Below are 16,332 nucleotides of genomic sequence, written 5' to 3' on the forward strand. Positions count from 1 at the left end.
AGACTCAATAACTACCATGCCAGAGTGTGGCGGCCTATCTGGCCACCTCATGGTTGGCTCCCAATAACACTAGATATGAAATTCTGCCTTTATCTTCTGTTCTCTGTGCTTCTCGGACACAAATGTCTTAGAATGTACCAGTGACTTCCCAGGAAAGACGAAAGTGGTTGGAAATGGCTGTTTATGATGTGCAAAGGGATATATGCTGCAAGTGTCCTGTGCTCTTGGAGTGTTTGGCTGGTGGTGGAGGGAACCTGAGTGGGTTCCAAAGCACGGGATCAAAGGCAAGCAGCAACCCAGACTCTCAAGAGGACAATACTATTGGGAAGGCATCCCAAGGGCAGACAGGTGCAGTTCTCCAAGAAGTGAGCTTCACTGCACAAAAGCCACAAAGACAGAAAGTTTACAACTCTTGGATGTAGGAAAGGAAGGGTCAGTGCAGAACTCTCCTCCCAATGTCCCCAGGCTTCCTTCAAGAGATCTCCCTATACTCCACACAAAACCAAACCAAGGGCTGGAGGGATGGCTAAGTGGTTAAGATGTTTGCCTTCAAAGCAAAAGGACTCAGGCTCAATTCTCTAAATCCCAGGTAAGTCAGATGCACAAGGTGGTACACGCACCTGGAGTTCGTTTGCAGTGGCTAGAGGCCCTGGTGCAACCATTCTCATTCTCTCTCTCTCTCTCCCTCTATGTCTCAAATAAATAAATAAATAAACAAACAAATCAAACAAGAAAAGAACCACCACAAACACACACAAAAAGCACAAATCAAAGAAAAGTAGTAAAAAGAAAGCGATCTCTTACTGAAAACTACTTCTTTGTGTTGCTGTTTACTTCCCTTTAAATTCTTTATTTTTTGGTTCTTTTCGAGGTAGGGTTCCACTCTAGTCCAGGTTGACCTGGAATTCATTGTGTAGTCAGTCTCAGGGTGGACTTGACCTCATGGTGATCCTCCTACCTCTGCCTCCTGAGTGCTGGGATTAAAGGTGTGTGACGCCACGCCTGGACCTTTAAATTTTATTTTATTTTATTTTTGTGAGGTAGGGCTGCACTCTAGCCCAAGTTGACCTCAAACTCAGAGAGATCCCTCCTCTGGGATTAAAGGAGTACACCACCACGGCTGGCCCTTCTAAATTCTTTAAGACCTACTTCTTAACAGGATCAAGTAGCAAAGTAACAGGCAATGACTCCAAATCCCTTCCTGTAACACTAGTTCCTAGATCTGGAATGCAAGGTAATTCATCTCCAAACAGACAGGGGCTCAACTCTTCAGAATGGGCCCAGACAACAAACTGCAACTGCCAAAATCTGCCACAAGGTGGCAGTACATGACTCATTTCTAAGGGAACCAGGTGATCAGGAGGCTGGGAGCACCCAGAGCCTATAAATTAACTGCTGTGTCTGCTCTCATCACCATCCTCCCAGGGTTTGAAGGAGACTCAGGAAGGTCTGTTCCAATGCGCTCTTTTGGTCAGGTCAGAACTAGGTCCTTCAAACCTCTGCAAATGCTTTTAGCCCTACAGCTTTAAATTACAGATGGTGACATGTGGCCTCTGGCCTATCTCCTAAAGATCAGACAGACTCAAGATTTATAAATGTCCAAAGAAGCAGGCTCAGGCCCCAAACAAAGAAACTGAAGGATGGGGAGAAGGAGAGGGAAGAAGGACAAAAGGGCGGGAATTTTCTCACTTGACAGTTACAAATTCACTTCACTTTAACACAGGGGGAAAAAGGCTTGAACTCCTACCATTCCTACCATTAGCCTCAAATTTTTCACATTATTTTAGAAAAAAGGTAATTTACCTTAGTGGACTTGCAAAGGGTTGGGGGCAGGGGCTCCTGAGACAAAAGGAGCACAGCTCCTATCCTGCGTGCTAATATTCCACATTGCTGGGATGATTTCCACTTTCACAGTTTGACTGTTTTAGAACAGATTTGATGCGAGAGAAGACAAATGGCTTCACAAAGGAGAGACGACAAATCATCTTACTGTTTTTACCAGGGATTTCTCTTTGTTTTTATTTATTTTTATTCTGGAGCTGGGTGCAGAGCTCTCTGCCTTGCTGGAGATGTTTAATATTAACGTCAGGCCACCGAGATCTGGCGATAGAGTTGGCTGGTGTTGTGTTTACGGCTTTGTGACTGCTGCCTCAGGAGGATGAACCTCCCATTCAAACAGCAGCCCTCCAACAGCTCGTTAAAAGCCAGAGGATGCTTCACCACTGAGATGTGAATCATTTCCTCAGCAGTAAGGAAGGTGAGGTTGGAGCCCAGGCAGACTGGCGCCCATGCCCGGACTATGGCCCAGGAACATGGGGCCTGGACTCACAGTATGCAGCTCTCAACTCCAGTGAACCTCAACAACTTCTAGGGTTCAAAACATAGAAACTAATGCGGGAATTCATGTCAGTCCAGAAAGCTGGCCAGGCATTCTGCTATTACTTTTGGTGAAAAGGTAGAGCATTTTTTGCATGGCATGGTGGCAGATGCCTGCAACCCCAGCATGTGGGCAATAGAAGATCTGGAGACCCATCCAAACATGAAAGCAGCAGCTCCTGAGCAATCCGGTGCAAGGCAGCAACTCTGCAATGCACATGGACACAGGGAAGGCTGGGCAGCAGAAACCGGTATAATGGCCTGCTAGTCTTGCCCCTAGACTCTCCTGGCCAAGCTCCATGAGCCATGTCCTGGCTCTCTTTATCCTCCCTTCAGTTCCAGTCCTCATCTCTCATCTGGACTGCCTACCTACACCAGGCTTGGACAGCTCCTCTATGCAAAGGATGTTCAGACTCCTGAGCCACTCCCACCCAACCAGAATAAGCTGCCCTTATTCCCTTGCTCTGCAAGCCTGTTTGGTTTATTTTATTTAAAAATTTTATCTATTTGTGCTGGGTGTGGTGACACACACCTTTAATCCCAGCACTTGGGAGGCAGAGGTAGGAAGATCACCATGAGTTCAAGGCCACCCTGAGAGTGCATAGAGAATTCTAGGTCAGACTGAGACTCTACCTCAAAAAATTAAAAAAAAAAATAAATAAAATTTTATTTATTTGCAAGGTGACAGGGAGGGTGGACGAAAATGAGAATTAGGCACGTCAGGGGCTCTTGCCACTGCAAACAAATTCCAGATATATGTGTCACTTTGTGGAGTGCTTTATGTGGGTATTGGAGAACTGAACCCACATTGGTAGGCTTTGCAGGCAAGTGTCTTAATCACTGAGCCATCTCTCCAGTCCTGTAAAGCTATTTATTGTCACCCAAACTACCACTCTGTTCATAACGGCAACATTATGAACATTATTACTCATGTACCACACCTAACTGCTTAACAATTCAACTTGAGATAGTGCTTTTTATGTTTTTTATTCAAGGTAAGGGCTCACTCTAGCCAGGTTGACCTAGAACTCACTCTGTAGTCCCAGGCTGGCCTCGAACTCACAGTGATCTTGGATTAAAGGCATGCACCACAATGCATGGGAGACAGTGCTCTTGACTGGATAGTTTAATCTTTGTTGTGTTTTGAAACACTCTCTTATTCCATAAACCAAACTAGCCTTGAACTTGTTTGTGGTGACCCTTCTGCCTCAGTCTCAAATGTTGGGATTACAGGCATGAGTCACCACATGCAGCTCTAGTTCACTCATACAGTAACCAGAAAACAAAAACAAAAATGAAACGAAACAAACTGGGCTGGAGAAATGGCTTAATAGTAGGGCACTTGCCTGCAAAGCCAAAAGACCCAGGCTCGATTCCCCAGGACCCACGTAAGGCAGATGCACAAGGGGGTGCATGCAGCTGGTGTTCGTTTGCAGTGGCTGGAAGGCTTTCGTCCCCTTCCGCCCCCTGCCTATTTCTCTCTCTCTCTCTCTCAAATAAGTAAGTAATAAAATACTTTTTAAAAATACAAACTGCTACCTCCAATTTAATTTCTGACAGTTTCCTTCAAAGAACTCCCTCCTCTCCTCTGTAAAGCCAGAGAGGAATCTGTAAACAGAGAGAGGTTGGTTGTGTCAGGCACCTGCCAAGAACCCCTTCTCCAGAGCTGCAGCCCAGGAAGCCTCAGCTTCTTGACATCCCAACAGGACCATTTCTGCCTCCCACCTGAGCTGTACCAAATAGTCCCTGAAGTCAGCAGTTTGATGGCCCACCCAATTCTATGACTGTATTTAAAAAGCTTGATTGCTAAATGCACAATAAGTCATTTGCCTTCTTCCCCTGGAAGCTGGTGCTTATGTCTGGCTGCGTAGCTGGCCTCCCCTGCAGGACAGAGCTGTGGGAGAGGAGGCAGAGTGCTGCCAAGTGTGTGTATGAGAAAATGTGTATTGATTTCTTCTTTCTTACAAAGGAACACAAAGCACTGAAGAACAATTGCTCGTCTGTAGCATTTCACATTCCCCACAAGAGACAAATCCCAGCCCCCACCTGCCCAGGACAGTGTCTCCTGGGTGTAAGGTGCCACCACTGCTGTGACTTCAGCTTTGGCCATCCCCCCTTCCCTCCAACTGCCTCTGTTCAAGTAATCTCCCTCGGTGGCTGATGCTTCCTCATCTGTATTAGAGAAGAAAGAGCCTTCAGCCTTATTTACCTTTTAAGTGCAGGTTCCTAGAGGGTAAAAGAGTTAATGTTTATAAAGTGTTCTGCTCCCCAGAGTGGTGGACAAAGCACACAGTGTGGTGATGGCTCATTCACAACCTTGTTCCTGGGGTGTTTAAAGCAGCTTCCCATCACAGAGGCTTCCTGCACACTGGACTCAAAGCACAAAGGAGCAACATCCTTTCTCTACATAGTCTTCTTCTGACAAAGTACCTAATATCAACACTAAAAACAAAAGGGAACCAGGTTTTATCATGCCTCGTTAACGTACATACAGAATCTATTCCAGAACTGCTGTCTTCTTAACCAAAACAAATCCTGAAAGCAGTCACCACTGACCTAGAGCTTTTACTGGTCATCCAGGGTCCTGTTGGTACTTTCCATGTTTCCATAGTAACCAGTAATTTGTAGAAGGGCCACCAGAAACCCAAACTGGTATAGGAATCACAGCTAAGATGGTCAGGAGAAAAACTAACAGAAGAACAGAAAATCCAAGAAGTGATGGAAAAAATGAAGGTTCTTGGAAGATATTTTACCAAGGCTCATCCAAATAAAAATGGCTTCAAAACCAGACCCTTAATTTCTGGGGTGTTGTTAACATGGCCATGAGCTATAATAAAAAAGGAGTGGCCCTCAGCACAGGAAAAGTTTCAGAATGGAGACATAGCACAAATAGTCAGAAAGCAATGTGGCAGTGGATGTGACCTTTAACAGAGATGTGTGGAGTGCCACTGTGAGGTCAGTGAAAGAGGAAGAAATCCCCTTCGTGGCAGTTTGATTCAGGTGTCCCCCATAAACTTAGGTATTCTGAAAGCTAGTCTCCCCAGCTGATGGCAATTGGAAATTAAAGCCTCCTGGAGGCAGTGTATTGTTGGGGGCAGGCTTATGGGTGTTAAAGCCAGTTTCCCTCTGCCAGGGTTTGGTACACTCTCCTATTGCTGTTGTCCACCTGATGTTGGCAAAGAGGTGATGTCAACCCTCTGCTCATGTCGTCATTTTCCCTGCCATCATGGATCTTCCCCTTGAGCCCGTAGCCAAAATAAACCTCTTCCCCCCCCCGCCCACAAGCTGCTCTCTTGGTTGGGTGATTTCTACCAGCAATGGGAACCTGACTGCAACACTCTTCTTCCATTTTACAGGACTTTGTGCAAAAATAATCTTACAAGCCAGTTGTACCCAAGTTTGCAAGCTGGCAGCCTTCAAAGGAACTTTTGCTATAAACATTTCTATAGAAATTTCAACAAACCACAGGCACAGAAATGGGTATGTTTGTGTCACAGGCAAAGGGACAACTCCATGATACAGATGTGTGAATACACAACGTTCGTTTATTAAAATAATCACCTCGGAAGAGTTTTTGTGAGGAGAGTCCTTCACAAATACAAAAGTTAAAAAACTTATCCTGTTTAAACAAAACAAAACAAACAAACAAAAAAACCTAGCAAACTGCTTACAATACTGTCTTCCAGACACAAAGTGGCCATGGTATTCATGACCTCACAGTGGCTGGCTCTACCTATACAGAGGGAAAAAAATGATGACATCAAAATAGATGAGAGATTGCTGGAAAGAAGAAGGGATTCAGTGGATGAGGGGATTTAGGAGGGGGAAAGTGTGGTGGGAGGGGACTATGATCATAGCATATTGTCTAAATGTATAAAGTTGTCAAGTTTAATATACATATATTATGCATATATATGTACACATTTATACATATATATTTATAAATTTAAAAACCTAGTAAGCAAGAAAGACTATTTTCCACCAAGGTACAGGTACAGAGAGGTTGTTCCAGGGTCACCCTAGACATGAGCACCAGGGCATGTTTTATGTACCCGAGTCCTGGGCCAGTCCCAACTTAGAGAAGGCTAACTTGAATGGTGAAAGATCTTTAAAAAGTTGTTCTGCCAATAATATTTCTGCTACAAAAACGCTTTGTAAAAAGGCAAAATGTAACTGGAATTGAAATATACTTTTCGAGGGTTGGAGATTTGGCTTAGGGAGTAGAATGCCTGCCTAGCAGGCATGAAGCCCTGAGCTCAATCTCTAAGCAAGTCTGTAATCTCAGCACTCAGGAAATGGAGGTACAGGAGAATTAGAAGTTCAAGGTCATCCTCAACTACATAACAAGTTCAAGGCAAACCTGGGCTACATGAGACCCTACCTCAAAAACAAGCAAACAAAAAAAGGTTATTCTGAGCCCAACGGCTTGACAACAGCTCACACAAATGGCAGCAACATAAGCATTCCTCTTTACTTAGGAGTTTTTAGTTAGTAAGTGCTTTCACAAACTGTAATCAACACTGGTAGAGAAAAGCAGATGAGAGGAGCGCAAAGAGAAAAAGCCACCTGCTCAGTATAGGGTGGAAAGTGCTGGGTATGGTGGTGCACACTTTTAATCCCAGCACTTGGGAGGCAGAGGTAGAAGGATCACCATGAGTTTGAGGCCATGCTGAGACTACACAGTGAATTCCAGGTTAGCCTGAGCTAGAGAGAGACCCTACCTCGCTGTGTGTGGGGGGGGGGAGGGTGAAAAGTGGAACGCTTCCAGAGGGAAGGATAGAGTGGGGTGGGTAGAGCATGTTCCAGGATGGAAGGGCCCAACTCTGGATGGCATGAAGCTGCTCAAGGACAAAAGCTGACCAGGAGAAAAAGGTGACAGGCAGCAGGCCAGTGAGGGTCATTCTTCAAGCAAAGCGCAATCACTTGCTCCCAGGGGAAGTGAGGAAGGTGAGTTTGGAGATGTATGGAACAAATGTGTCAAGAGATTGGTGGATAAGAGGCTTCAGTGCAATGGTTGTATGGGAAGTTAAAATGAGGAGACCTGGACTCAAAATAGCCAGGAGAAATAGAAAATGGGGACCACTAAGGAATATATGGAATTAAATACAGCTTCAAGTACATTAATAGAATAGTGATCCTGGAACATAAGATTGCCAAAGCATAAAAGCAATGAGAAACATGCAAAAGTTAATTCAGCCAACAAATCATCCATCCATGTATCCATCCATCCATCCATCCATCCATCCATCCATCCATCCATCCATCTGATTAGATTTAAAGCAGAACTTGGGGAAGTGGCCTGGTGGCACAATACCTGCTTAGCACGCATAAGGCCTTGAGTCCCATCATAAGAATCACACACAAAAAATGTCATGAGTAAAAAGCATTAACAAGCTGGGTGTGGTGGCGCGTGCCTTTAATACCAGCACTTGGGAGATAGAGGTAGGAGGATTGCTGAGAGTTCGAGGCCACCTGAGAGACTACACAGTGAATTCCAGATCAGCCTGAGCAAGAGAGAGACCCTACCTGAGGGCGGGGGTTAGAGAGCATTAACAAGACAGGTATGCTGGCACATGCCTATAATTCCAGCATTTAGAAGGCTGAGGCAGGAGAATCATATAAAGTTCCAAACAAGTTTACTGACCTACAAAGTGAGACACAGTCAAAACACACACACATATACATGAGCATGCTCATGCATATTCACATACATGAGAAAAGCAAAAGCAACCTAAATATCCAATAGTAATAAATACCTCATAGTAGTTTGTTAAGTGTTTCAAAAATATTTAAAGGCATTTAAAAAATAATACAAAAAAACTAGGAAAAAAGATTCAAACATGTATGTGCACGTCTGCATAAAACACGCACACATTCTATGAATAAACAGAGCCAGGTGTCAGGTGAGTTCTTTGTCTTTTCCAGTTTGTCTAAGGGAAGGTGACTGGCATCTGAGCATGGCAGAGACACACCTAGAAGAACAAACTGAACACAATGGGTCAGAAGTCAAAGCTGATGAGAGGCTGAGGATCTTCGCACGCAGAACAGAATAACTACAGGGCAGATTTAGAAGTTCAGTGCCTCAGATGCAAAGTGAATGTTGGGCTGGAGAGACAGTGTTGCAGTCATCTTCATGGTGTTGGCAGAAAGCACCCAATCAAAAGCAGCTTATGAGAAGAAAGGGCTTATTTTGGCTCACAGACTGGAGGGGAAGCTCCATGACGGTAGGGAAAACAATGGCTTGAGCAGAGGGTGAACGTCACCTTCTGGCCAACTTCACATGGACAACTGCAGCAGGAGCAAGAGGAAGCTGGCTATAACACCCATAAGCCTGCCCCCAATAATACACTACCTCCAGGAGGCTTCAGTTCCCAAAATGTCACCAGCTGGGGGCCTAAACATTCAGACAACCTAAGTTTATGGGGGACACTTAAATCAAACCACCAGATGGCTTAGCAATTAAGGTGTTTGCTAGCAAAGCCAAAGGACCCAGTACCCATGTAAAGTCAGAGGCTCAAGTTGGTGCATGCTTCTGGAGTTCGTTTACAGTGGCTACAGGCCCTGGAGTGCCCTCCTCCAAATAAATAAATTTAATTTTTTTGTTCATTTTTATTTATTTGAGTGTGACAGAGAGAGAAAGAGACACACACACCGGGGGGCGGGGGGGTGGGGGAGAGACAGAGAGAATGGGTGCGCCAGAGCTTCCAGCCACTGCTAACGAACTCCAGACGTGTGTGCCCCCTTGTGCATCTGGCTAATGTGGGTCCTGGGGAAATTGAGCCTCGAACCAGGGTCCTTAGGCTTCACAGGCAAGTGCTTAACTGCTAAGCCATTTCTCCAGCCCTAAATTTAATTTTTTAAAAAGAAGCTGGGCATGGTAATTCCTTTCATCCCAGCACTTGGAAGGCAGAGGTAGGAGAACTGGCGTGAGCTCAAGGCCACCCTGAGACTACACAGTGAATTCCAGGTCACCCTGGGCTAGAGCAAAACCATACCTTGAAAAACCAAAAGGGAAAAAAAAAATGTGACTGTCTAACAGGCAAAGTTTTCCTATGTAGAAAACATTCCTCTTATAAAAGAAAATAATGAGGCTGGGGAGATGGCTCATTTGATGAAGTATTTTCTGTGCAAGCATGAGGACCTATGCCCGGATCCTCAGCACCCCCAAAAAAGCCATGTGTGGCAGCACACGCTTGTAATCCCAGCTCTGGGAAGGCAAAGACATGGAGCTCACTGGTGAGCTACTCTAGCCAAATCAGTGAGCTCCAGGTTCAGTGGGATACTCTGTCTCAAAAGTAAGGTGGAGAGTGGCTGAAGACACCAGATGCTGACCTCTGCCTATACACACATGTGCATGCATAAACACACACACATACACACACACACACACACACAAAATCAGACTTTTTTTTTTCTTTTCTTTTTAGCAGAGAGGCTTTATATGCACAGTGGCACTTATCTCTGGCACACTGTCGTATTTCAAGAAGCTTGCTGACTTCTCTCAGGAACGGTGGCAGGGCATTGGAGCTCCACTCCTGGATTTATATAGTAGTTTTCTACTACTTGTTTGCATTTTTATTTTATTTTATTTATTTATTTTTGAGGTAGGGTCTCAATCCAGCCCAAGCTGATGGAATTCACTATGCAGACTCAGGCTGGCCTTGGACTCACAGTGATCCTCCTACCTCAGCCTCCTGAGTGCTAGGATTAAAGGTGTGTGCCACCATGCCCAGCCCAATAATTGCTCTTTTTATTTTTATTTTTTTGGTTTTTTGAGGTAAGGTCTCATTCTAGCCCACGCTGACCTGGAATTCACTATGGAGTCTCAGGGTGGCCTCGAACTCATGGAGATCCTCCTACCTCTGCCACCGGAGTGCTGGGATTAAAGGCATTTGACACCATGCCTGGCTACTATTTGCTTTTAAATAGGCAAGTTATATAGTATTTTAATCATAAAATGCAATTAATACAAACCACTCTGCTGATTTCTGATAAAGATTGAGTGTGCATGAAGGGCTTGGAGCAAGCTTTGATAGGAAGTTCGTACCAAGTGGAGTATGATGTTGCTATTCTACCGGCAATGAGAAGAGGACAGCAGACTCAATGGATAAACCTGAGAAGAGGACTGCATTCAGAAACAGAAGTGGTCTACACATCTTAGCAATCTGACAGCAGCTGAGGACCATGGTGAGAACCATTAGTACATATGATCATTAACATGACTAGTCTAACAGTGAAAAACTTAGGTAGTACCTACAAACTTGCAAGTTATTTAACTGTGGTTAGTATCTGTAAGATGTTACATTTAAAATACCAGTAATAATAATTTTAAAACATTTTATTTATTTGAAAGAGAGAGAACCAGTGCGGCAGGACCTCTAGCAAATGAACTCCAGATGCATGTGCCACCTTGCGCATCAAACCTGGGTGGTTGGGCTTTGCTGGCAAGTGCCTTAACTGCTGAGCCACCTCTCTAGCCCCAATAAAGATTTTTAAAATAAATCCTTAACAGAAACATTTGCACTCACTTTAAATATTCTTTAGGGAAACAGAATTTACAATTCTGAACAAATGCTGCAAATGTGACTGTAGAATTGAATCAGTAATCAATAAGCCTCACTCTGAAGGACTGATCTGTTCAGCATCTATGATCTGCTTCTGGAAGATGTGCTTTCATCACTGCCCTTCCTGCTTGGAACCAGACATCAATGTGGCAACACAGGCTCTCCAGATGAGGTGGAGCAACAGCAAAGTGGGAAGAAGAAACAGGGGTAGCACTTTTTTTTTTCCAACCCAGTTTTAAGCACTTTCTTTCCAACCCAGTTTTAAGACTCCAGCCCAAGTCTCAGGCTTGAATTTGAGAACACTGCTTTTGTCCTTTCTGCGTTATTGCAGAAAGGCCCTAGGCCTCCTACCTCTGTGCTGGGTGCCATTTTTAATGATGACATATGGGGGTTCTCTCCCCTCCGCACTGCTGGGGGGTTGGACATGTTACACCTCCCGCCTGAGCATCAACAAGAGAATTATAAACTGTGTCAATCCGAGTTAATACAGAGCTGTAATCCTCTTTAACAAGAGATCAAATCACTACCATGAGTTATGTTTGCACTGTAATCTGATAAGGAGGAGAGGGAACAGCTAATAAAAGAGTAATGGGAGTCTTTAATGATGCTGGTAAAAGGTAACACTACTCTTGCTTTTGCTGATTAGATCGGTGTTGCATATTTGCCCAGACTTGTTTTACCTGCCAGAATAACTGGTGTCTTCTTAGGAGATAAGAAGCCTCAGAAAACATCTGTGTTTTACCATTCTTGCCTGAAAGTTTTAAACCACAGAAACTGCTCTGCGGAGGGTATTCCTGGGGTTACATGCTGCACAGCTATAGCGTAAGAGCTCACCATAGCCAGCACATATTCTACTAGATAAAGGAGTAAGTAGGCAAGCAGGAGAAAAAAGAGGCTTAAGTAACCCCTAGGGGGCCAGCTGGGAGGCAGGAGAGCCATCAGCAGCCTAGTAGAACATGCCCTTATTTAGGGCGCAGTCCCATACACAAAAATGGCAAGCTGAAGACAAATTGCCTGTACAAATTCTATTATACCGAGGCACCTCAAGAACAACGTGGCTGTGATGTTGACAAAGCACTTTACAAGACTGGATTACATTTGTACATTTCTTTTCTAAAACTCCAGATGTAAAACAATGCATTCTGAGCATAGTACTTATCATCTAAGGATCCTTGCCTTGTCTTTCTTTTCTTTCTTTTTTCAAAATGCCAGTAGCTTCATAAAGGCAGTGGGAAAAGTGGGTTTCTACTCTGGGGATTGGGAGGGGGTGAGAACTAAAGTTGATTTTTTTTTTTTTTTTTCCCTGAGGTAGTCAGGCTGAGCTGGAATTAACTATGTAGTCTCAGGGTGGCCTTGAACTCACAGCAATCCTCCTACCTCTGCCTCCTGAGTGTCAAGGTGAAATTTTTGCTGTTCTCACTGAGACTCTTAAGTTCTTTTCAAGGGAATCAAATGACTATAAATGCTAATGTTGCCCTCTCTTAACACCCCATGATTGCCATCACTCAGACCAGACCCCCGCTGACAACTGCAACCATACACAGATAGCCTTGGGCTGCTATGGAGCCTTTCCCAAGATCTGCCCAGTAACCATCTTCAAGGAATACTTTCTGAAAATGAAGAAAAGAAATTTCAGTGTGCTTATAAGCACGTTTGTGAGAGAATGTGGGTGTGTATAGGTGTGTCCTTACCCTTTACCTTGTTTGAGACAGGATCTCTCTTACTAATTAATTACTGCAGTCTCCAGGCTAGGTACCCTGACAGCTTCCAGAGTATTCTCCTGTCTCCGCCTCCATTTTACAGTAGATGTACTGGGATTACAGATGCCTGCCAGTGATTGGCTTTACATGAGTTATGGGAACCTGAACTTCATCTACTAAACCCAAGGAACACTTCTTGTCCTGTGATGGGGAGGGTCTTAGTCAGCACTGCTCTCTCTAATGGCACATTATTATTTCACCATCTGACTTCCATCAGACACTTGACAAAGAAGTCTCATCTCACTTGCATGTACCACACAGCAAAGCCCCTAGGGCCTAACAGCACCCTGGGGCACTTCATAGCGTAAAGGTAAGCTTTTCTAAAAGTCCTATCAGTTTAGAAAGTCTTCCACAAGGCAACAGCCCTGCAGGCTAGGCAGCCCAGTGGGGAGTTGATCTTGGTGGTGACTCCCTGCCTTCTCTCCTTGCCACTGCTAGTTCTTCTGCAAACCTGTAAGACTCTGCCTCTTGGCAAAGATGTCTCAGGAGTGCAAACAGGAGGTGCTCTTAGAGTTGAGTTGCCCCGGGCCAAAAGTTTCAAAGGTTTAGTGAAGCCAGGGCTCATTTTCAGGCTCTGCCCTTGCACACAAACATGTATAAAGGCACAAATAAGATTGCTTTTGGTTTTTCTCTTAATTCTAGAGATGCTCATTAGGCATGCAGCAGAACTCACCTGGCTACCTCATAGCAGAAGAGTGCACACTTACTGGATTAACAGGGGCTCCATGAAACTTTCACCAATGACAGATCAGTAAGAGCACTTAAATCAGTACCCAAAGTTTACTGGAAAGAAATGCTCCCAAAGGAGACCCAGTACAACAGAGATTCCACTGGGCTACTTTGCATTTTAAAAGGCTTTTTAAAATAGATCACTTGAAGAGAAAAAATCCTAGTGTGAGAGAAGAATCTGTATCAGCAAAAAATGAGCTAAACACTCCACAGGAGAAACTATGAAGAAGCCTACTGCCCTTCCAGCATGGCACTCTGTTCTCCAGGAGGACATTTAATACCCTGTGTTAAAGAGCTCTGCTCTCTCCCTTAATGAGGAAGTTCTCGTTTCTGTTCAATCCAACCAAGCGCAAATTTATTGAGCTCAAACTGGACAAAGGGCTGTGGGAGATTTGGGGATGAACACTCTGTGCCCCCTCAAACCCACTGGGCAGTATCGTTACTGTGATAATAAAAGATATGTAAAAACTATACATATAAATATGCTATCTACTGAACTGTTGTTTCATTCTAGTCTGTCATTTACCTATTATTTTCCATGTCTGTCTCAATGTGACTTTATATAGTCAGGTTTACTAATATTTTCCTTTGTGATTTCTGGCTCTGGCACTATAAAGCCTTTCTCTACCTCAAAATCACAGATTAAAAAAAAAAATCTCTGTTCTCTATCACACATAAGAATAATATCTGTAACTTAACAAAACCAAACTATTCCCTTGAGGAAAAGTATATGCATTAATGCTCATATTTCAGCAATTAGGAATGCTTTCCAATGTGTGATGTAAAAATGAGATGGCTCATGTGTGAAGTGCTTGCTTTACAAGATAAGGATCAAAGTTCAGATCCTCAGCACCCATGTAAAAGCTGGGGCACCGTGGTGCTTGTCTGCAACACAAGACAGGATCTCTGGGGCTTGCTGGCTAGCTAGTCTCGTCTCTCTCATCAAATTAGTGAGCTTCACAGTCAGTGAGAGACTCTACCTCAAAAATAAAGAGGAGCACAATCATGGAAGGCACCCAATGGCTTTTGGCATCCAAACACATGTGCACATTTACTTACACACATGCAGAAAAGTAGAGAAAATAGAGACAGCCTTTCTCTCTCATATATACAGAATGCCACAGGACTATTGTCCACAAGACCCCAACCCTTTCTCCCTTGCCTGATCTACCTGAGGTGTCAATGTAACAGTGCTGGAAAGGAAACTGCCAGAAGGAAGTCTGGGAACAAGAAACCACAGATATTCTTTTTCTTGTCTTACTGCCTGGATAGCTGTTCTTTCCCCTGTGGAAAATTTCTTCATTATAATAGAATGCAAATAAATAAAGAAGAAATTATTCTTAAGAAAATACCTGGGCATAATGGCTCATACTTGCAGTATCAGCACATGAGAGGCTAAGGTAGAAGACTTCCATAAGTTTGAGGCTAAACTGACCTACATAGTGAGTTTCAGGCTACCCTGAACTAAGAGTGAGACGCCGTCTTAGAAAAACAAAAACTAAAAATATAAAATAAAATGGTTACTTCTGAACTGTATTGAGCATCCATATTTTTTGGTAGGGGTTTCTATCATTTCAGCTTTATGAGCATATACCTTTTTATAAAAGTGTTCATATTTCCTGAGAGCAACCTCTGCCAACACAACAGAAGCACACTTCTCCAGCACTGTCTGGAGCCATTCTACAGAGACAGCATATGCATGAAACCTCCAATGCATACAGCTCACATATGTGCAGTTCTGACTGTCCTCGAGATGACCTAGGCAGGTGGTCTAAGGCTGAAACAAAACAGCAAAAACAAACCACCAGACGCAGTGCTGAGATTCATGAATTCTGACTTGGCTTCGTAATAATTATGGGGGAATGAAGAGATGTGACAAAGATCCTTGCTATGATGCGAATGACAAATGGTTAACTGATAAGAAGAAACAAGAGGGTGACAGGCGGTAGAATAGGTCAATATCAGGCTGTCATGATGCCATTTGAGACACATAATTAATCTATTACTCACCTGGCATCATCATTCATGGTAGTGTGGTCAATAGGTGCCATGAAGCTGAGGAGCTTGCTGAGGACATGAAACCTAAACAAGACAAGACATAAATAGGCAGCAACATTAATAACCATAACCTAGCCAAGGAAGCACATTCTACCAGTTAACAAACTCTTTAACTGACCCCGGGGTACTGGCTCAAGAGTGGAATAGGACAAGATTCACAGGTAATCACAAATATATTTTTCCTTATGCTACAGGAAAATAACTAACAGCAGTACACTGTGACAGTAGCTCAACACGGATCCATTTATATTACAGCTGGAAAAAAAAGGAATATATACCTAAGCCTTTGAGCAATATTTGAACCCTTAACATTATGCCAGTCAGAAGCCAATGAGGACCTGACTCCCCTACCTTCCTCCTCTGCGTGCATCTTAACCATTTTTCAGTGTCACAAAAGCTTCCTGCTGGCAACAGCACCTTGTCAAAACCATCACTCACTGGCACTGATTCACTGGGTCCAAACAGGCGTCTATAGCTCCTCATCATCTCCACACAACTCCACCGGGTTTTTCATGTCCCCACCTTAACTAAAGGAGCACCACTGAGTTCAGAACAAGCCTCAGTGCAAGCTCCAGAGTTGAGGTATTATGAAAATTCTGTTATTGTACTTACACTTCCTGCCAATGGAAAAATGGTATTTTATACAAAGTGCTTTTAAGTTCCCTAGTAAAAGAAATACCTAGCTTAGAAACCCCTACTTGGATAAAATACGAACCACGAACAAAAATATGTTAAACATTTGTGTGCACATAAGTTGCAATTTTAGAAACATGTTTACACATATCAAATAATTCAATTCTCTACCATTCACATCAGAGCTTCTCAAATTTCATTCTGGTGGGGAT

The 16,332-nt window shown here is 43.7% G+C and overlaps 1 protein-coding gene across 1 annotated transcript in view; it reads right to left on the minus strand.

The window, feature by feature from the left end:
• Aatf (apoptosis antagonizing transcription factor) overlaps positions 1-16,332 on the minus strand; it is a 113,696-nt gene that overhangs the window by 8,234 nt on the left and 89,130 nt on the right. The window contains exon 11 of the mRNA XM_004664541.3: positions 15,440-15,511. Within this exon, the coding sequence (XP_004664598.2) occupies positions 15,440-15,511 (72 nt within the window). The remainder of the gene's footprint in view (positions 1-15,439; positions 15,512-16,332) is intronic.

Source organism: Jaculus jaculus, chromosome 9, assembly GCF_020740685.1.
Source record: "Jaculus jaculus isolate mJacJac1 chromosome 9, mJacJac1.mat.Y.cur, whole genome shotgun sequence".
NCBI classification, from domain to species: domain Eukaryota; kingdom Metazoa; phylum Chordata; class Mammalia; order Rodentia; family Dipodidae; genus Jaculus; species Jaculus jaculus.